General features: G+C 45.2%; 1 protein-coding gene and 1 pseudogene across 1 annotated transcript in view; one reads left to right on the top strand and one right to left on the bottom strand.

Annotated features, from left to right (window-relative positions):
* Positions 1-1,858: 1,858 nt before the first annotated feature.
* The window catches only part of LOC135374258 (ceramide synthase 6-like), a 31,467-nt gene continuing 10,195 nt past the window's right edge, over positions 1,859-23,130 (bottom strand). The window contains exons 4-10 of the mRNA XM_064607250.1: positions 19,178-19,235; positions 16,641-16,691; positions 16,322-16,414; positions 14,953-15,081; positions 11,176-11,282; positions 9,131-9,287; positions 1,859-3,663 (exon numbers count right to left, since the gene is read on the bottom strand). Of these exons, the coding sequence (XP_064463320.1) occupies positions 3,553-3,663; positions 9,131-9,287; positions 11,176-11,282; positions 14,953-15,081; positions 16,322-16,414; positions 16,641-16,691; positions 19,178-19,235 (706 nt within the window). The 3' untranslated portion in view covers positions 1,859-3,552. The remainder of the gene's footprint in view (positions 3,664-9,130; positions 9,288-11,175; positions 11,283-14,952; positions 15,082-16,321; positions 16,415-16,640; positions 16,692-19,177; positions 19,236-23,130) is intronic.
* On the top strand, positions 5,387-6,927 carry LOC135374290 (tigger transposable element-derived protein 6-like; annotated as a pseudogene).

The raw sequence follows: 23,130 nt of genomic DNA, 5'->3' as shown, positions 1-23,130 counted from the left end.
AGCCGGGTAGATCGTCTGCAGATGCCAAACATTATAGTATCTGTTTCATAGATGCGACAGTCCCTTTAACCGCCTCATCAGCATGTGGTTTCCGGAAGGCAAATCGAAAGCCACCTGACTCCTGCGCATCACCTATAGAGGCGGACAGAGAACAACTGAAAGAAGACCTCAAAGGAAAATTTGGAATGTTGTCAACTGCAAATTGCAAGTCCGTACACAGAAGGCAATGAACGAACTTCACATTTTTTTATATACTCTCCATTTTATAGACCGCCCTGCTTTGCGTACCAGATTAGCAGCACTTCTTCTTTTTCGGGTTGTACCTGGGAGTCACAGCCCTTTGGACCGACAGAGACACATTGCAAGTAGTACTGCGTGCTCGCCTGCAGATGGGTTCAGGGAAGCCATACCCCAAGCAAACAATGGCCGATGGCTGGCAAAAAGTCGGATGACAGCTGGCCGACGACTCCTTCGGCCAGCCAACATTGGCGCAATGTTACGTAGTGATAGGCAGAGCAAGGTTTGGCAAGCCGTCGGCCTGTGGGACAGATCCGTACCAAGAAACGAGCTCGTTGGCCACGCACTTGCCAAGCACGGCTATGCTGGCAGGCCAAGCTCTTGCCAAGCTTGGTCCAATCTCGGTATGTCGCCTTGGGGAGAGGGTAACGCGGAATGGTGTAGCCGTGCATAAGATCGACTTTCGATGGACCAAGTGAATGTCTCAAACCAAAAGCAGTAAGAAACAGGGACGTTATCTTCATGGCGAGTTAATACGACAAGCAATTCATCATTTCAGTGCGACCTGTTTCAGCAAACAGGACTCTTTCTGGAAGCTCTCGAGACAACCTATGAATAGTACCTGCTCTTCCTCAGGAAAGGTATGCAATTGCTTTTCTTTGTGAGCTGTTTGGTCCTAGTGGTCTCGGGGCATCTTGCAAGCTTTTATGATACTCCCTCTCAGTTTTTTGCACTTCGAATCGCCCACGGGGTATTCGAACCCACCTCACCTACCACTCTCGGCATGGAAAGCGGTCATCCTAACCACTAACTACGCCGCAGGAGCTGGTTAATAGAACTTGATGAAATCCTTCTTGGTGGGTATAGCCATGTCAGCCAACCATAACAGGGTGTCTACTAAGGCGCAGCCTTCAAATACCCCGACTTTTCGAGGTTTTCACCGACTATTTCAAACGCATTCCCTGACCAAAATGAAAGGGAACTTGGGTGTCTGCTGCTACATTTTGATATATCCAGATCCTTCATAAAACAGATCATTTATTGAGAAATTAGTAAGACTGCCTTATTTTTCTGCCCCTGAGCTTGTCCTCGCGATTCAATGCGCATCGTGACAGCACTTGTCTGGGATTTTCCCTGACTTCAGCTGCTTTTTGGCAAATTCCCCGACTTTTCCAGGTTGGTAGACACACTGCATACGCCAAGGACCAACATGGGATTGTCCCTGCTTTGACTGCTGCACGTGCCTTGCACTATAATCTTGTCTTTTGAGGCTCTCGAGAGTGAACGAGAAGAAAAAAAAAAAAACTGCGGACATTATGAAAGAGATTCATTCAGCGAAACGGGTTGCATCCCAAATCAACTAGCAGTTCAAGTTCAAACGGAATCAAGCAGTTCAAAAAGTCATTCCGAGTGCATTACAAATTACTTGCAAAAGATTACATAATACTGAATGTAATTCTAGAAGTAATCACAGGTCTGGATCTGGAACATAGATTTCATTCTTTCACATTATTTTCTGTTAGGACGTGAAGAGGCAGCCATTCCCTGTGCTTGCTGAAACCTCTACCACAGTGTTTCAGGGTGCAACAAACAAACAAATTTACCTGCATTCAACTGATAGTTGAGCTTTGGAACTAAGATGGTTTCTTTATTCCAAAAGAGGTAGACAAAAGTATGGGGGGCAGCTACTGCTCTGAAAGCAGAGCATTTACAAAATAATCAGAGGTCTCAACCTAACCAATTGCCTCTGGAATGCTTGGACATCAAAAGCAACGTTTTCCCCCTCAAGAGTCAAGGCAGTTTTCCCCCACCTCTGCCTGCAACAGCTGTCCGTACAGGCCACCCCTCACACAAGTTTTTCTTCCGTTGGCACGCAGAAAAAAAAAAAAAAGGTACACTGCCCCTTTAACGTTACATTCTCTCCTCGTCGCCTACCAGCGAATTCCACTCTGACATTACTGGTCTGCGAAGAGCACTAAAGAGGCCTGGAATCCTTACAATTCAAAATATGTAAGAGATGCAACTGCGCATGAAACATCTCGTGTCCCGGGCAGAAAGAGTAGAACCACGTTCCGTAACCCACCCCTCCCCCACATGAGAAGACAGCAATGTGCAATCCAGACACTCCAGTCTTGTGCTCTGTGTACTGGAGGGTTCTTGTTTGTGCTTACGTAAGACTCTTTGGTTGGCAGCTCGTAATGCTTTAGTAGAGCTAGAAATTATGCACATCAAAACTCACTCACTCTCTCTTGCTAAACTCCCGCATCACAACGGTTTGCTCCTCCAATGTCAAGTACCTCCCGTGACATAAGAGCAGTGCCAATAAAATGTGAAGAAAATGACGCTTTGGTCCACAGATATATCAGCACAATGAATGAATGAAAAAAAAAAAAGAAAGAAAGAAAACTTGTTGATGCTAGCTGCAGGGAGTGCACAGCCAATAAGTAGGCTAACACGCAATAAACGGTGCTTGGTGGACAGACTGCCCCCTGAGTACACCTTTAAAAAAAAATCTTGCATTCAACAAAAATGTGCTACATCACGTCTCTGTTGCTTTCACAGCACACTCTCTCGCAGTTTCACGAAGTATTCCACATGTTCTGCGCAGCAGGTTCTTTACAAACAGTTTCAATGACAAGCCCTTGGGCATCAATTGCAAACAGTTTGAAAATGCGGCCGTAGGTACTGTGCAGAACGTAATGTGCTCTCCAAGACGTGTCGCAACCACACATGCCTCACCACCCTGCCTTGACCCTATTATGAACCTTAGGTACTTCTCAGTTTTCATTTAATCTCTCCCACCCGCAGTAAAAAAACACGACCGCTGCAGGTACCCACGAGACCAACATAGCCTAGAAAGTTCACAGAAGCAACATACATCAAACTCAAATCATGCAGTACAAAAATAAATTATACAACACCTGCACAGACTCCATATGCACAGAAAAAAAAAAGAAAAGAAAAGAAAAATTGTGCACAATTTGCAGCTAAGAGTCCAAACAAACACCAAATGACGCGGTGACCAGTAAATTTCTCAGAATTCGCACCAAAAATTGATTTCCTGTGCGGAACCTCAAGCGACACCCAACTCGAGAAAAACGTACTTGGTACATGCATATAAGAGACGCCGTTGCCAGATGAACCTCAGAAATACACGCGATATACACTGTCACAGTTACGTCATTCCTGGACATATCTGCAGAGTTGCTCGTCCTCCTTTTTAAGTGTCCCAGTTGTCCGTATTAGAAAAAGAAAGCTGCAAAAACCATCCTGTTCCACCAGAGTGTTGCTGAACGATTGCGGGGGGAGCGACTTTTAGTCTGCTTTACGGCTTTTGCTTTTCCTGAAATCTCCCGATGCTTGGTTGTTGGCGGACGACACTTCCACTTCGCTACTAGAGTCATCATCACTACGAAGGTCTTTCACCTGCAACAATCAGGAATGCTCAGACTAAGTAAACACCTAATGCCGGCCGAGAAAAAATAACATTCAAGATAAAGGAGGTGAGCCAAGTGAAGTCGCTGCACCTGCTTTACAGGAATAGAATGATGCCGGCATTTGTAAAGATATAACAAATGTTTTTCCTGTATATTTCTGCTTTAAAAATGCCGGTACCTCGTGAAATACATAAATATTATTACTTGGCTGTTGGATATTGCCCCACATATGCATTCGTATACAGGGTGTTTCACCTAAAGGGACAATAAATTCCGATTGGTGACATACTCCCGGGAGGATTGCGGGACTTTCGGCAATTACCTTCTCGAAACTTTTGCCACCATTGAGGAAGGCTTCGGGCAATTTTTAATTGTGAGAAATTAATTTTTGTCAATTGAACTTTGAAAATTGACAAGCGAACCTCACTTTTGTTTTACAGGAATATGAAGTCCTTCACGGATAACCGCAGACCCAACAAAAACTATGCGCAGCATCGCGACAGAAAATGTCGGAAAAAAAATTTGCAAGAATTACACTTTAGCCCTGCCTGCCCGATTTTCGCAAAGAAGCGCGCGCGAAATGCGAGTCTAGAGGAGGAAGTGTCCCCGTCTTCATTTGTTTTGCCTTCTTTGTGACAAGACGGTTGTTTTGTTTCCTTTGTGACAAGACTGTTGTCACCAGCACCAAAATTAAAGTGGGGGGAAAGAAAGGTGAAACAAGAGGCAGCAAAGTTTTCCTCAATTAAAAACTGTCCAAAGCCTCCCTAAATGGGGGCAAAAGTTTTCAGAAGGTAGTAATTGCCGAAAGTTCCACAATCCCCCCGGCTAGTACGTCGGCAGTTAGAATTTTTTATAACTCTAGGTGAAACACCCCGTATACAGGGTGTTCCACCTAAAGTGATACAAAATTATAAAAATTTACCCTTCGGAGATTTTTCATAAAAATACAGAGCTACAGCGATGTCGTTTTTGTAGTTGAGCTATACGGTCGGGTGGACATCCTCTCAAAACGAGTATGCAACTACAAGATGGCTACTTACCTAAAATGCATTAAGTAACTCTTTACAGTCGAGCCCACTTATAAAGGTCACACCTGCAACGAATGCTCGCTTATTACGAACTACGATGACGCGACCGTCAAAATATGCATTAAGCCTACGGTATTTTTTCTCAGATACAGCGTACAATCACGTGCCCGCAGCTCGCTTACAGCGAACTGACACGTGCAATAAACTTTTATGAAAAGCCGCGGAAAGTGCTCCCCGTTGCCCTTTTCCCCTCTTCTCTGCGCCCTTTCCTCCTCCAGAACGCACTTCTTCTCCACCTCTTCCTGAGGCGCGCCTCCAATCCTGCGCGTCAGGCGCCGCACGGGCTTTGGTCACGTGCTGGCCTCTTTTGCCCTTCAGGCCGCCGGGCCAAGGGGATGAAACTCGCGAGTTCACTTGCGGACTTAAAAGTGAGGCGCCGAGAGCTTTTCACGTCATGAAACGTCAGAATTTTTACGTCGAAGCGCGAATTCTCAACCGTCACGAGCCCATTGGCTCCTGGGAGAGGGAAGAGAACAGATGAGAGAGTGAAAGGGGAAAGGCACCGCCGCCATGTCTCCAAGTTTCAGTTTCTTTCAGTTCAGTTCAGTATCCTTCCTCCGAAGCTTCCTCAGTCCCACAACTGTGCAGCACAACGGCGAAAGAGTAGGAGGTTGGAGACACACCATGGCGTCAACGTGCAGGGCTGAACGCAAAGCCGTGGACATTGCAACAAAGGTTGCAATCGTTACTGACCTGGCGAGGGGCGAGAAGAACTCGGATTTGGCTAGGAAGTATGGCTTGCCCAGGTCCACGATCTCGACAATCGCAAAGGACAAAGAGAAGTTTTTGCACGCCACCATCAACGCCAACCCGACGACACGGAAGCGGATTCGCAAGGCGACCTACGCAGATGTCGAAGATGCCCTCTTGAAATGGTTCGTGGACGCCCGGTCTCGGAACATACCGATCAGTGGGCCATTGATGCTATCAAGGGCAGAAGACGTGGCATTCCTTTTGGACTTTCCTTATTTTAGCCCAGGGAATGGATGGCTCCATCGGTTTAAGGTTCGCCATGGGATAGTCTTCAAGGGTGTCGCCGGAGAAGCCGCTTCTGTCAATATGGAGGATGTCAACAAGTGGCTCGACGAAAACATTGCTACGATCGTAAGCTATGTGTGTACGATGTAAGCTATCGCAGGATGTGTACAATGCCGACGAAACTGCATTATTTTATCAAATGCTTCATGCAAAAACGCATGCACAGAAGGAGGACAAGTGTAGTGGTGGCAAGAACAGAAAGCTTCGCATAACTGTGCGCTTGTGTACGAACATGGACGGCAGCGACCGGCGCCTGCCGTTCGTAATCGGGAAGCGCCAGAAGCCGCGATGCTTCGGCCACTACGTGCCAGTGCGCTATCGCCACAACAAAAAAGCTTGGATGACCCGCGACTTGTTTGCAGAGTGGCTTGCAGAGTTCAACCTCAACATGGCACGTCAAAAGAGGAAGGTCCTGCTTGTGCTGGACAACTGTGCTGCGCACCACGTGAAGCCTTCTCTGGCGGCGGTCACAGTGTTGTTTTTGCCGCCGAACGCCACGTCGAAGATTCAGCCGCTGGACTTAGGCATCATCCGTGCATTTAAAGTGTGCTATAGGCAGCGTTTGGTGCAGCGGCTCCTGATTGCCATCGACCGTCCAACTGTTGACATCCCGCTCCGCATCTCCTTGTTTGGTGCCGTGGAAATGATCAAGGCATCTTGGATGGAAATCAGCAGACAGTGCATTCTCCATTGCTTTCGCAAGGCGGGATTCATGGATGCTGTCAACGAAGACGATGCGGTTGTGGGTGCTTGTCAACAAGATGGGCTCCACGAGGAGTTGTGGAAGCGCGTCGTGGATGCGGATCTGGCTGATCCCAGCATTGGTTGGGACGACTTTGTTGGCGCAGACGACGGCACTGACATCGCAGAGCCGTTCACCGATGAAGGCATCGTGAGTGAGGTCAGGGCAGAATGTGACCCACAGGATTCTGACAAGAATGACGACCCCTCCCCCGGCGACAGTAAGTTCGTCGGCAGCGATTGAGTACATTGCTTCCCTGAAGCGGCTTGTGTGCAGCAAAGTTCTGGGCGATGATCATTTGGCCGCGCTGAATAAGCTCGAGAGCGCCGTGATAAGCTCGGCTTTCGGCGCGCAGGCCTGTATCACCGACTTTTTCTCAAAATAAACTCGCATAGTTGTGAATTCTGACGTTTCCTCGCTTCACTGTGGATGGTTCACTTAGTACGAATGCTCGGATATAACGAATAAACACCGCGCGACAGTGAAGCTCGTTATAAGTGGGCTCGACTGTAATTAGGAGTTTTCGGGTAAAAATGAGCTAGCAGAATGGGAGACAGTCCTCGCTGAAAGCCATTCCATTTTTAAAGAATCCTCAAATGTACAACGTGGCGCCGAATTCTGCTATGCAAATGAGCTGAAACCAAAACCGTGGTGAATGGGAATGCAGGGAGCACTAGAGCACTGCACAGGCCTAATTTTCAGGCCCGGGTCCAGCCCGTACCCGACTGTTTCCATGCTCAGGCCTGGTCCCAACCCGCCTACGCTCTACGTGTTCTCGAGGCCCGGAGGCGTGTTTAGATTTACTAAAGAGCACAGCGCAGCGAGGGAAAGGACGCAGGTAATTGGTGGAGAGTGAGGAAGTACACTCGAACGGAGCGGCTGCGTTTCTTTGCCGGCAAGCCGCTCCATGCTTGGTGCTTGCTTACTTGGGAAGGCAGCGAACAGAGGCGCGTGGGCGATATGTATGTACCTTGCGGTTCAAGAGAGACTCATCTCCAGTGTATCGCGCATTCACCGGTGTTAGTTCTCCTTTCTCGAACTCGTACGCGAACGAAATATGTCAGAACACCTAACCTAACTGACCCTCATGCCGGACTCTCAGCGCGGCAATCGCTCCCACCAATCGCTCCCAGATGTGTGCGAGTGCACGTGTGAAATCCAGACCCATTGGAGCAATGGGTCCAGGGTGGAGCTTCGGAGTGGGTGCTGATCTGCTGATCCAGGTCCACCGCTTCGCGACCCAGATATGCCTTTGCCAAAATTCAGCATTGAATATTTCAGATTTTTTTAAAGGCGTTAAATAATGAATTCTGGGTAATTAGACACCTTGTAGTTACATACTCTCTTCGAGGGGATGTATGCCTTGCCGTCGTAACTGCGAAAACAACAACTTTGCTGCTCCCATAGTTTTTTTATAAAAAGATCCATGAAGGATGGGTAGAGCGTGAAGTTTTCGGGAAATCTTTTTTTCTCAATTTGGAGGGTAAAAATCGGGTAAATTAACGTGTAGTCTTCATTCATGCGAATTCGGGTGGGAAAAACTTACAGTATGCTGTATTCTGGGAGGAGTCGGGCTCAGTTACTCAAACTGAAAGTACCGATTTGATACAAATGGTGATGTAACTGCATTTTCTGCCAAACAAGTTAGTGTGCATTCCTACAGAAGTCTCAGTGAGGGCAATTTGCCGGGTAAAAAATCAGGTTTCACCCTAAAGAGGCAACCAACTTCAATTCGGGGTGCAAATTCGGGGGAAAATCCGGTTAAACCCTAAAACTTCGGGCTCTAAGGATGGGCAATAATGGTACAAGTTGTACTGGGGTTGCATTGAACTTATACCACTACCGCCTGTAAGTCTTCAATTCAAGACTGGCTTACTTAAGACCCATTGAACTTCTTCAAAACCGTATAATTCGTACAATATTGAATGCACATCCTAGGCAATCATGTCTACCTTTGTATGAGACACTGCACATTCTGCCATTTAACACATTGTGTTTTGAAAGGACTGTACTGATGATAAGGAAATGTATTATTACTGAAGGGCTAGTTCTAGGTCTTCATTTTTCCTCGGTAACTTGCACCAGCCGCTCCGTGTTAGGGCATCATCTCTTGGTACAACATCAATCGAATGAGAGTGGGACGCGCACTTTACAATACCAAGGCGTAATTAAGTGGAATTCCTTACCACTATCTGTAATTTCATCTAGGAACTTTAAATTGGCATTACATAGGCACTTACTTAACAGTACTGGTCATGAATCAACATACATAACATTGTTTAGGATTTTTGTGACTTGCATATTTTTAGTGTAGTAGTATTGTGGTTCAGTGTATACTGCTGTCATATATTTGACATGTTTCTACGGATCGCACTAGCTTCGGCTATGATCCGGATGGCCTTTCAGCCTTAATGTATCACTTTTATGTTGTTACTGAAAAAAAAAAAAGCCATCATATGCTCATGTTGTATCCCAGCAGTGCAAATACGAATTAGCACATCATCTAAACACTGTCGCTATCTCTATTCCTCGACCCCATCCCCAAGTGGGCCAGGTTATCAGAGGTTACACAGATAAAGCATACTCACCCCATTGGTGGATATTGCTTGCAGTGCTATCCGCGCTATCATCCACGTCCAGACAATGTGCAGCACTTGCAGTGCAGTTAGGAGAGAGTTGAAGATGTAGTAGGCTGCAAACATTTCTATCACCTTCACCGCTTCAAACAATGTGCTGTAGATGACCCTACAAGAAGCAGTTCGCCCATCAGCCATCACAGTAAACCACCTCTCAGAATGCAGAAAAAAAAAAAAGAAAGGAAAAAAGAGGACAAAACCAAATCACAGTGATACATGAAGCAATACCACCAAAAATATAACAGCCAAATTCAAGAAAACCTAGGTATAAGCCACCTGGAACAAACACCGATGATGATTCCGTATTTTATGGCCCATGGGTGATCGAATATCGGACACTAAAGATTGAATCAGCGAAGGTTTGTGTTTTGAATTGGCGAAACCAATTAAAGCAACGGATAAATTCAAATTTACAGCATTCTTATCTACATTTTAAAGGAACTGCAAAAAGATCTTCTGAAACCACTTTATAAGTAGAGCTTGACGTTTTAGGGTTAAACCCGTTTCTTCCCCAAATTTGCACCCCGAATTGTAGGTGGCCTCTTTAGGGTGAAATCCAATTTTTACCCAGCAAATTGCCCTCATCGAAACATCTGTAGGAATGCGCACGAGATTGTTTGGCAGCAAACGCAATTACATCGCTGGTTGTACCAAACCTGTACAGTTCGTTTGAGTAGTAGAGCCAGATTTCTCCACGATTTTAGCATACTGGAAGTTTTCCCACCCGAATTTGCATTAATTTAGAATACATGTTGATTTTTACCCCCCTCCCGAAATGTGAAAGAAAATTTCCCGAAAACTTCAGGCTCTAGTTATGAGACAGGAGGCCTTTGTCTCCGAAATATGCTTATGAAGGCCCAATGCAAAGCCAATGACACTGCGAGAGATTTCTGCGACTGTACTATCTCCTAACAGAAATATTATGCAGGGAAAGGTAACAGAAACAAACAGATGTATCACACTCGGAACGCTTGAAACAGAAACGGAATCGAAAATGAACTAATAATTTGGGTACTGCAGGACCCAACATATTATAATTCTTTATAGTATCATTTAGATAAATTAATGAAATAAACCCGAACGAAGCGAACTAAAGTTAGCTGAGGAACAACCAGCATATAAGTAAATGACATCGACACTGTCTGAGACAAAATCTGATAGTCTGAAAACTTCAGACAATGACACAGACATTCGGGTGCAGGGTTCAACACAATGAACATTTCTGTCTACTTGACTCCACGGACTACTGGCATACTTGCGGGAGAGGCATTTTGGATGGGAACGCCAATCAACTACAGTCGCCGACCGATTTTTCGGACATGCTCGGTTATTCGGACTCGTTCGCGGAACGGCCGCGGGTCCCATAGAGTTGATGTATAAGAGCGTCCAACATTTCGGGCGCCGTGCAGCTCCGTCACTCGATATTTCTGACTCTGTTTGCCCAACCCGCGAATTTCTCTCTTGGGGTGACGGAAAATATTGGTATCGTCCGAAATTCGTATCGAAAGAAATCAACCAACTAAAATATTGAGGCAAAATAATAGGCAGTGATGATTGTTCATTTTGCATTCCTCTGTGTAGAAGAGGTCTGTCGCGGCGTCTTTGCGTCTTCGATTTGGCCACCGGCCCAGCAAGTGCTCTCCACCCGCGAGTCGCGCGACAGCGCTGTAAAGCGGGCTTCACCTAAAGCACGCATGCGTTAGGCGAAGCAGACTTGCGGACTTGATGACGGCGGTGCCTCTGACAGTGTACATTGACGAAATGTCGCTTCGGGAAGTAGAAGCTGACGTTATCAGGCAGAGCTGTAAGCGTGTTAGGAAAGCACAAAATTTTCTAGCCTACTAAGGCTTAGTAAAGTTTATTTTGAAGCGAAATTCGTTTTTTCGGACCGCTCGATTATTCGGACTTTTGCGCGATCCCCGCCGAGTCCGAAAAATCGGACGGCGACTGTAGAACTAAATTGCAGGAAAAGGGAGCGATTCTGAACTCTCACTTACCTATAGGGGTAAAGCCCCAGCCTAGAGATGATCCAGCATATGGTGAAAATTGCAAAAGTAACATCGGCCAAGCGCTGTCTCTTCACATACTTTGCCATCTTGGCTGCCTGGAATATAGAACAGAAATCATTACCTCACACTCGGTAGCGTGGATCTTTCAGGGCTTGCCCTAAAAGTCCCACTTGCAATATTGCGTTTAAAAAGGAAACTTGCACAAAAATTCCTTCCTTCCTCGCACAAATTATGAATGCACTAAAATCAACAAATGAACGCAATATCCTTGCAGCTAGTTTCAGGAAGTAAGCTACGAGGATACCCTTACATATCCTTGCTTTTTGGAATGTGCTGCGCATTCCTCTAGGCAGACACGTCAGCCTTTATTCACTGCTACGGCAGACTAATGTCTGGAACAGCCTCCTCATACCCAGAACGATGAATCAGTGTGTAACAGAGGAACAGCGGGTAAACATAATCACAGAGCTTCAAAGCAGTCAGAAAGACCGCACAGAACAAATATGTGCAGTCACAAAGAAACAACTCAACAAAAAGTTTATGACGTCTCACCTTGTATTCTGGAGTGCTTAATGAATGACAACCTTATTTAACAGTATTTTTCCTTTAAATAGAGCTACTTAGCAGAAATTTTAGCGAACTAAAAATAACAACAACAACAAAAAGGACTCCTAATAGATGCCTCTGAGAAGAGCAATTACACCTTAATTAGACCTTTATTTTTTCTCGTGTTCACCAACAGCATAGGACACAGCAGGTCTATTGTGTGGCAGTGACACTCAGCGGACAAGAATGTGAGCCCGAAAAGATACAGTGGACTCTCGTTAATTCGAACTCGAGGTGGCCGGGGTATTTGTTCGAATAACCCGGAGTTCGAACTAACAGGAGACGCTCTACTGGAAGGGGGCTTGGGCGCAGGGAGCGCATGCAGATGTGTCTCGACGCAGTTAGAGTAGTGTTTTACGTTTGCGGTACCGGTGTCACTTCAAGACGCGTTTATATTGGCATAATTCGAAACGTTACTGCTGCCGAGCTCCGCCGCTACCGTTGTTACATTCCCGATGCCGATCCGATGTTGCAGCGGAGAAAGCTCCCAGAGCGTCGCGGCCGTTACGACTTTGAAGGAAATACAGGACTTATATGTTCACAAGAATTCACTTACAGAAACTATGAAGAAAGTTAGGGTTGAAAGCAGTCAGTATTTTGCTCTTGCAACTAAATTCCTTTAGCGGGAATGTTACCAGCATCGCTTTTGATCCGGACACAAGTTCAAGCGTGGCATCCGCATTTTTCTCTGAAGAAAAATGGACTGTTCTCTAGAGAACTGGCCTAGGATTTTCCCTCTCCCTCACGCGCCCCGCCCACCCGGAGCGCGCCAATGGGAGGACGCGTGGGCGGAGTCGACTTTCATTGCGATCTGGGGGCAGAGGTTCGAACGGAGACGGAGACGTGCTTTTCACGATGCTATGTCCACTGGGTCGTTCCATTCACCGTGGCCCTGAGTTGGCCCGTGTTCCAGAGATGGCGCTGCTCGATCTGTGAACCTAGGGACACGCGTTCCTTGGGACCACGAAAATGGCACTGGTGCACTGTCATATCCAGCGCTGATGCTACATCAGATGCACTTGGTAAAGGCACTGGTTCGCGAGACAGGTTCGCAGCTTGGGTCGTCTGAATCTTTGTCGCTACACTCCGCAACGGTCCTCTGGTCTAGTTTGGCTGGCGCACGCGGCGTTGACGATGTCCGCGTCAGTTAAGAGCCCAGTCTCCACGCTGTCGTCTCTGCTGACATGTTGCAAGTCAGGGAAATAAACGATGGCAGTGAACGGGTTGTAGAACGATATGGACGGTCGCGAAGTCATAAAAATGAGTAACGGCACGCTTACACACCTCCTCCACCCTTGACGGCCTCAAGAGGGAGAGAGAGAAAGAGGAGAGGGACAAAGGAAGAATGCAAGACGTTCGCGTAAACTCCTTGCTGTCGTGAAGAGGAGAGAGCGTCCTTGAACAGCGCAAAATGCAGAAAGAGGACAGGAAGCGTACAAAAGGTCCCAAGTAACCAGGGAGATATGGGGCGCTGTGACCCGTACCTGTCTGATGCGCGAGCGCTGTTGGTTCGAATTATGCGGTGTATACGCTCGTCTGTTTGAATTACTGGGAGTGTCTCCCCATTGAAATACATGTGGTTTGGATGGGACCCGGACGAGAGTTTGAATTATCCGGAGGTTCGGTATTAAGCGATTTCGAATTAAAGAGATTCTACTGTACCAGAAATATTTTTTAGATCTCCATAGATAACTGTACTTGCTCATGAATTTCTCCTGAATTATATACGAGGGTGGTTTCATAAGTTTCTGGCCCGACCAACTTTTAATAGTCATAGAGACGAAACAAGTGTATCACTTTTCGACATAGTCACCCTTAACTTCGATGCACTTTTGACACCTTTCAACCAGCATTCTTATACCCTTGAAAAAATAGTCTGATGTTTTGTCCGCAAGATGCTGGAAAACTGCCTCTTGCACCTCACTATCGTTTTGAAATCTCCGTCCTCTGAGATCCCTCTTCAAGTTTGAGAACAGGAAGTAGTCACTCGGTGCCAAGTCTGGACTGTAGGGTGGGTGGTGGATTTCTTCGAAGCCGCACTCCTTCAGTGCAGCCTTGGCAACAGAAGCCGTGTCGACAGGGGCATTGTCCTGGAGCAACCGCCGCGCCTCTTTTCCTTGATGACGTCTCTCAGTCGGTGCAGGAGTGAAGCATAATAAGTCGCATTCACTGTGCTGTTCCCCTCTTTGAAGTCGATGAGGAGGATCCCGTGACAACCCCAAAATATTGTTGCCATGATCTTCTTTGTGGATTGTGTGACCTTGGCTTTTCTTGGGGGTGCTTCTCCTGGTTTGCGCCATTCCATAGACTCCTTTTTCGAAAGGGGATCACAGTAGAGCCCCATAGTCTCATCCCCTGTGGCAACTGACTTCAATATTTCTTCTTCGTTCTCTTGACAGAGCTCCAAAAACTCTTTGGCACAGACGACGCGCTGTTGCTTCTGAACTGACGAGAGAAGTCGTGGCACCCATCTCGCACTGACCTTTTTCATGTGAAGGCCCTCGCCGATGATGTGAAAAACGGTTGTTTTGGAAAGCCCCAGCCTTTCTGAGATTTTCACCTTCAGACGCCTGTCGCTCAGCATTTCCTCCTCGACAAGAGACAAATTTTCTTGTGTCACCACTTCCACTGGAGGATCATCGCGTGGATCATCTTCAATGGACTCTCGCCCCAGTCGAAACTGCTTAGCCCAGTCTTTTACCGTTGTGTACAACGGAGAGGCTTCCCTGTACACGTTGTCCAGTCGTGCTTTGATTTCTTTAGGCGAAAGTCCCTCTTTTGTCAAGAATTTTATCACAGCACGGTACTCGATTTTTTCCATTTTAACTGAAGAGTGCACCCTGGCTGTTTGAAATGCCGCTCTCCAACCGACAAAAGCATGGAGAGGGTTGAGGGTGCTCCGGCCCTCCAACAGATGGCACCACGCGTCCTTAATCGCACTTTCAAATTCGCGCGCATTTTCTACCTAGGGCCGGAAACTTATGGAACTACCCTCGTATATTTTGTGCTTGACGTGCGCTAAGTTAACCACAATTTCAAAAAAGGCTGCCCTTAAAAAATGGCCACTCCCAGATTCTGGACCATTCTTGTTTTCGTTTAAAGACTGGTCATTCGTAGCAAACACATGTGAGTTATAAGATCAGTGTTTACTGTACTTACCTCCAGGGGTACGTCTGCAAAGTCATGAACGATGAGTACTAAGGAGCCAATACGATGCAAGTTGCACGCCCAAGAGAAGGAAAGGAGTAAAATTGTCAAAATGTGGTGTACAAACATTTGCCAGAAGTCCTGCAAGAGACAAACCATTTACTCACTGCTCACAACGGCACTGCTTTACGCATGAAGCCCCAGCTATCCGTAGAATTGCTATCCACGCTATCCGCGGCCATGTCTCTTGTGGAACATGCATCGCGTGGAAGAGCATGACTGGCGCAATACGGGGGAACGACATCAGTCGACTCGTTCGTATAATCCAGTAATACTTAGGGCCTGACTTTTTCGGGTTTTATTTTTGGCCAAATTCGGGGGGTAAATATCGGGTGATATTTTTCATTTGAAAATTTGGGTGTATTCGGGTTAAATCCCGTTACGGCATATTCTGTCGTCAGGAATTCGGGTGTATTCGGGTGATTTTTTTTTTGTTTAATAAATATTTGTCTTAACATGGAACTAATGTTTACCAATGTTATCAAACTTTATCTTAATGCACGCTTACGAGCGTGCCACGCGACCCGGATGTTTTCGGGTAGATTCGGGTTAAACCCGAATTTTACAGATTTCGTTCGGGGGTAAATATCGGGCGGATACGGGTTTAACCCTAAAAAGTCAGGCCCTAGTAATACTACGTACGTGGAAAGAATAGGCATTCCGGCTGGCACCGTAAAAGAATTTGTACGACTGCAAATTTTGTATCATCCACGATCGTTCCATAGAAATTCTACTGCATTACAGAATTATATAAGGAATTCAATCAATATGCAACTTTTTCGTGGGTTAAACCCAATCAGTCGCGACTGCAATGCACGACGGGACTAATACTGTTGGCACTCGCACGGCTGAATGTCCAGCGTCAAAAGAAAGTTTATTTAAATTACAAATTTCGGTGATTTATTGTGTACATGTTGTTATCTTATCTTTTTTCAAATGTATATTTATTTGCCGGACTGTGTTGTGCGCTTCTCCTTTAAAAAACAAAACAAAAAACTTATCATGAATTAAATCTATCTTGAATCTTATTGCCAGGAACACCTGGAGAGAAATTGTCAGACGGTTCTAATTTTCTTTGCGCACTGAAAAGTTACGAAAGGCCGGGAAAGGACGCGGGATGACTCTGCGAGCGATCTTGGGAGAATGCCTCAGTTTTTTTTTCTTTCTTTGCTCGTTTTGTTTTAACCACAGAATTCCACCGATTTGTAAATCCCACTTTGCGGAGACGTTAAAATTTTTCACCGCAGAGAGCTGAGGCTTTACACACACAATAGGTGCCCCTTAATAAAAAAAAAAAAAGAAAAAAAAAACTTGCATTCACCTTTCGTTTTGTGTCCAGAAACTGTGAGAAGGTCAGCGACCAGTAAAAGCCAAGCTCAATCATGTAATACCACCAAATGTCGTTAGTAACGCTCTGGAACAAGGAGATTCAAAAGTCAAAACCATACTGTACAGCTATGTGCGAACAACATATATAACACACAAGTCAGAAGAATCTGGCAAAGAATACTAAGTATGGTGCTGTTGTCTGCAACCTACAAACAAGCCAATTGGCTTAAGCAGGCATTACTGCCTCGTAAACTTGTGTTGGAAAAATAAAGTATTATTAAAAATACATTATTATTATTATACACACTTACATGGTGGGGGTAGTCGTACCAGCAGTGCATGGTATCCCACAACCAGGGTTTCTGAAAGAAGATGTTTCAAACCGATGCTGCATAAACGGATGACGCAAGCTATACCCAACACAGCAGTCCACACTGCCACAGTTGATACCAGTTTTATAAAGCCATATGAGCCACGATTAAAATTACCTCGCACATCTACATGTTTCCAACGAGTCACGCGGAACAATAACTCGGCGGGAACAACTTCAACAACTTAGGCATTAAGGCTTCAGGCCTTGCACCTAAAGGGGTGTCAAGACTGAATGGAAACCTTCAATTTGGACATGTGGTGATAACCATTTATAGTATTGCTCCTAAATGTGCACCATTAAAGTGGAAGTGTCTCCGTTAAAGGAACTGTAAAGTGAATGGCAAACCTGTAGAAACTGAAGGATAGAGAGGTAGCAAGCAAGCTGGTGGTACAGATAAACAACTTAGCCCCCCCCCCGAGACTGGGGGACAAAAAATGACAACACAGACAAGGTCCTTGTCCGTGTTGTCGTTTTTTGTCTCCCAGTCTCAGGGTTCTTAAGTTATGGATCTGTAGAAACTGTATGCCTTTCTGAAGGCTTGTAACTTGGACGCTTCAGATATGTAGAGCCTGACTTTTTTGGGGTTATACCAGATATTTACCTCCCCGACTGAAATCAGAAGAAGAAAAAAAAAAAAAGAATTTAACGAGATATTTCCCAGAAAACTGCTGGACCAGGGGAATCCAAACTCATGACACCTTGCTCAGAACTTTGGAAACTGTGCTTTAAATGCATGAATATGCTCATACAAACTGTCAAAACAGAGACCCTGCTGCATCTTAGATGCATGGACTAAATATTGATGCTCTGTGTCTACTCGTGTGCCATGTAGTATGCAGAGAACACCAAAGATCAAATCCGATTCAATCAGAATAATTTGGGTGAATTGGTCTCAGTTCAACCTGATTAAACCCTGAATTATTGAAGCAAAATAAAACTCAATATTTACCCCCCCCCCCCCCTCCCCCCCGGAAAATATAACCCGAAGCAAAATATATTTTGCTGGAAAATATAACCCCAAAAAGTCAGGCCTACAGATATGCAATAGCTCTACCGTATATTGAGCATTTTTTTTCAGCAATCGAATTTCGAAGATTGCTGCGCAAAGCAAAGCAACAGAAACCAAAGCAAGGCATGCAGACTCCAGAAGGGTGCCAACCGTGATGCGAGATTGTGAGTTTCTCACAAGAGGCAGTACACATTTCGTTGTCGAAGGTGCAAGGTTTGTGTATCCCGCAACAAAACAACGCAAGCCACACATTAGTGTAAGTCGCCTGGATGCGAGGGTTTGCAAGCAACAGCGATACAGCAAGCAGAAGACACAGAAGCCCGGAGAGAGAGAAAGCACAACAGATGGCTCAGGTCGTAGAGATATTTCTCCACGGGCACGGAACGCACACGTTTCAACCGTTAACAGTATATACCAAACTTTTGAAGAGTTGCTGTTTTTTTAAGGCAAAATTGTAATTAGCAATTTCCCTTGTTTCATTAGTGATTAGTAAGCTGTCACAAGTAAGCTACGTTGTTTTTCAATACCATGCAATGTCTGTCTGCCAATCCGACAGCCAAGTTCTACATGGTGGTCCCCTGAAACATTGCGGTTTTACATATTTCACTTTACAGTTCCTTTAAGCCTAGCGTGACACTAATTTAATTTCTAAAACCAGCAATTACATGAAGCAGCGAAATTTGGTAAGGGATATGCAACGAATGGATAACTTTGACTAAACTCCCCTTCATCTACGAGTCAGACCAATTCAGAAGAACTGATGTACACCACATTAAATATTCACCCAGAAGAAAGAAATACGAAACAGGAACAGCAATCTCCACAGGTATTCTTTTGTTGTAAAAGGCATATTGTTTAAATATCCTGAGAGAGTGATCCATGCACCCCTGCTCAAATCTGTGGACATAGGCTAAATTGCTCCAGTGCCGTAGTTATATACTGGGGATCCTGGTCTAATCTCAATTCGTTATCAAGAATTAGAATCTTAATACAGAAGTACCAAACAACAATGCAAATTTTTCTTGAAACACACAAACTTGTAAAGATTGGATTATAATCTAAGCGCAAAAGTATACCTGGTTGACATTTTTATGACCCAAAAACCTTGCTTTCAAAATGCCAACTGAACATACTTTTGCATTGAGAATATAATTGATTTTTTAACCAGTTTTTTTAACCAAATTTTTACGAGTATGTGTGTTTCAAGAGAATTTTCATTGTTGATCTGTACTTCCGTATTAAGATTTGTGACGTCTGAAGCAAAACTGGCCCCAGGAGTCCCGGAGCAGAAGAATTCTGAGAACACGAAATGAACACTGCGGCCTTGTGACCCCGATACATTAGCATGGCTCATCAAAATGGCGTCTTAGCAGCTCGATTTGACGACAAATCAACGTTTCAGATGATTGTCTTAAGCACGGTGACAAATACAAAGTATGGGAATCAAAGCAGCAAGAAAGACCTACATCCGAGAGGGCGTACAAGCCATAGCAGAAGACACAGAAGTAGAAAGTGAACCTCCACCTGAAAATACAGAGGGCCAGGTTAGACACAGGATCAAATAACCAGAGAAGAAGAATTGAACTTGCAGAAACTTGCAGTTAGTAAAATTAGTAGTCTGTCACACAAAGACAATTTTTGTTTAGGTAGCAGTTTGCATTAGCCAGAGGAAAAACATTTGTGACTCCACACTGGGTGACATTTTGGAGTCGGGCCATTAGGAAGAACCTAAAAAAGAGGCTCGACCTCTCAATCAAACTTTAGCGCATCTCATTGGTTGCCGTTTCTCCATGAAGGCTGTCATGACAAAAAATTCTCCAAAATGGGAGGATGATGCTTGTAAAAGCGAAACGAAGGCTTTGTGACAAAAAAAATTAATAAAAGATTCACAGAGTACTTTAATATCATACTAGGAGTATATATTATCATGTATGCATCTGCAAAATCAGCTTTAACCTTTGCTCCACCATCATTATTTACACAAAAATGAGATGTTTCGTCGCTAACGTTAGGCCTAGTTAAGATCGTGATACCAAGAAAATAGCAAGAAACATGCCCTCATACGCAAGATTTTACAACATATCATCGAATTTCATTTCTACATACATCTTCGCTGATTCTTTATTCCATCTACTTGCGTTACGTGATGTAAAATCTCATGCAGGCAGCAGTCTGCTACGAGGAAGCGGTTGTACCACTCTCCTGGCCAATCACTTCTGCTAGCAACCATTTCTGCAATTCTGAGCCTTCCCAACATGCCTCTCTCCATGGAAACAGTGTTGATAAAGCTGGGTGCGAAATCCGTCGTTCTGGTCTGTCACCAGTGATATCCGTTCCAACCCAGATCCGCCCAGTTTCTCCAAAATTGTGGCACCGAGTAAATAAGGGTGAAGTGTAAGTAGTGGGCAGACGTAATAATAGAGAACTGTATTTCGACCAGTGATTGACAAGAGAGCTCCACAAGTGGGTGGAGCTCCAGGTATAGGCACGTCCCATTAAAGACCAGACAAACTTTTAACACACGGCACTGGCTTCGACTGACAGTCAGCTCCTCACCAGTGGATGCAAATAAATATCCAGGTTCAAAGAGCAGTGGCACACTGCTGAACATAATGAGGTGTTTTGAATCGTTATGAAATTTGCCACTCTTAATTTCGTGTCACCTTCCCTAACTGTAGCGTGCATCAACTCTTGCAAAGAGCCACTTCGGGGTCAAAATGCGCAGCATCACGCAATAACATATTTTTGTAGAAAATGCCCTTGTACTGCAACGGAGAGCTTAAAATGCGACAGCAAATACGAACCAACTAAAGGGGATGGCTCAAAACAAACACTGTAAAAACATTTTTATTCATGATGTAATCCTTTTCTAAAACTTATCGAAAAAATGTTCATCGCGAACACAGCCTCACATTTATCCTGCGAAAGGAAACAGCCCTGGGATCATGAAATTGAATGCTCGCGAATAATTTCTGAAATGACTGAGTGAGAGATTCGCGAAAATTAATACACTGCGAATAACAATATGTTTACAGTATATGCTTTATGTCTATACACAGAAGAAAAAAAAATAATAATAATAATACAAGTTACGGTTAGGCAATTCTAAATTGATCTTTTTAGCTTCAGCTGTGTGTGTGCGTCAATGCCTAATGGTTCTTGTAATATAATGGTCGAAATGATTCATCATCAACATCCGATGTTTAAGGGGCAATGCGGTCAGTGTTGCAACATCAGCGATTTTGTCGCAAAATTTAGCGACTCGTTCCAGCGGATCGTGAGATTTTTAGTGACAGCGAAAATGTGAAGACATCGGTAAAAAATTGGTTCGCAGTATATAGAAGACTCCATGGCATCAGCCTGAGAGAACGTGGAAACAAGCAACGACTGAAATTGAAGGCTTCTGCTTGGTATGCTACTTGAAGCCGCTAAAGCCAGCAAAATTGCTGCACTCCTCCTCCAAGAAGCAAGGTACCCGTGAGGTCTACCAATGAGTACACTATACAACAAGTAACGGCGTGTCTGCCATTGATAGACAGGACAGTGCCATCAGCGCACCCTCTGCCTGTCGCTACACATGGTGGCGACTGTAGAGGCGCGACATAACAGGGCGATTTCATTCAGATTCAGGCAGGGCCCTAACCTTTGGGTCTCCGATTTTTTCCGTTATTTTTTATGGGATAGCCTCACCACCTGTGGCATGAACACTGGCGTTGGTCCCAGGTTCCGAGACGACGTGGTAGGCGAGATATAAAATCAAGAGCGTCAGGGGTGAAAACAACGGCTGTGCTCCGAAGCGATTTCTGCCCACTTTGAAGCGATCTAATCCGGCGTCTGTAACTAACACAGCCTCCAGTCTTCCGCAACCTATTCACCATGTCATTGGCTCAGGGGCTGATTAATAATTATTGTCTCCGACGAGCGAAACCTTTTGTAAAAAATCCTAGAAAAGCCATCCCTACCGAATTTTACGCATTTTTTGTACCCATATGTCTGCGTTCGTGATTTTAGCAAAACAATGAGCTACAAGTTAAACGAAAGCCTAATTTTCGCTCTGTTCAACGATGTGCAGCACAATTCTCTATCCTGTTTCGTTTCGATAAAATTTGCGCCGCAGGTGTCAGACGTACAAAAATTTTGTCAAAGTTCGCGAGGCGCGTGCGTAAAAAGGCCATGATGGATTTGTAAACAAAAAATTCTGGTTCACGACGAATGCCTTAGCTTTCTTTTCACATACAATTCATGATTGCTAAAAGCTTCGTGACTGAGTTACAGCGCTCACAAACTGCCATACTTCGCCACGCCCGACGGACCGGCGTACTTCGCCGTCACTTGCTGTTTTCAAGCATGTGCACTCACCACAAGTTTATAAATGCTGGTGCATGAGCCACAATACATGTACCAGTTCATAACGAATATATATTCGCTTCAGAAGCATTCCACTTTGCAGAAAAATGAAGGAAAACCGGTAAAGAGAGGAACAAGGAATGGCAGTGAGATCAACAGGTGGTTAATTTTCCATATTTTATTCAAAGAGAACAGTGCCTTAAAGATGCATTAAAGCGTGGTCGTCACTTCACGCCTTGCTCTCCCAAGGGAAACATCCTCGTGTGCACTTCTGTCAGCTTTGTACCAAACGTGACACGAACGAAGGCCGGGTACTAGCCGCACCGACGACCATTCGGTCAGTTTCGATTCCCTGAATGCTGCCACTTCATCTGAAGGCAGGTGCAAGATATGCGTTGCGTGCCCTTGTTCTGTCAGCACCGAAATGAAGTCCTGAGCCGACCGAATTACGTCCGTTGCTTGAGACCGCATGTTGTACACACTTGCTGCGTGTTTAAGCGAGCCCCCTACTCCATCACAGGCATTCTTCCCATGTCCACTCGCTGAAAATATCCAGTGTGTCAGCAGAGTGTTACGGTGCATCTCGTGTAACTGATACCTGTTTTTGAAATGCGCTGCTGCACCGTCCGACACATAGACGACGTGTGAGAACACCGGCAGTATATCATCAAGGGTGTCCAATATTGTCTTCAACGCAAAAAGCGCGTGCGCTGTATCATGGCGCAGGTCATCGCTTACCGTTGCCAGGCTAACGGTGTAAGATTTTGCCGTTGCAACGCACGTGAAGAGCAATACTTGGCTTCTCTGCCAATAGTGGCTCTGGACTTCATAAGGCAAATTAATCGTCCAGTTCCCCGCAAAATCGAAGTGAAGGACAGTGTGTCGGAGCCTCGGGAAAGATTTCTCATTCCAAATGGCCTTGCTCTGAATGTTGCGAATGTGGTCGTGCTTTATGGAGAGTGCAACCCCCTTGCGGAGCTCCTTGACGAATGCGCAACCGCCCATCGTTTTTCTTATGAGGTCGCCGGACTCCCACAACGCGAGAACAACTGCACTGATCTTCCGCACTTAT

Source organism: Ornithodoros turicata, unplaced genomic scaffold, assembly GCF_037126465.1.
Source record: "Ornithodoros turicata isolate Travis unplaced genomic scaffold, ASM3712646v1 Chromosome52, whole genome shotgun sequence".
Classification (NCBI taxonomy): domain Eukaryota; kingdom Metazoa; phylum Arthropoda; class Arachnida; order Ixodida; family Argasidae; genus Ornithodoros; species Ornithodoros turicata.
The sequence above is the reverse complement of the archived record's forward strand: the minus strand, read 5'-3'. Positions and strand labels throughout refer to the sequence as shown.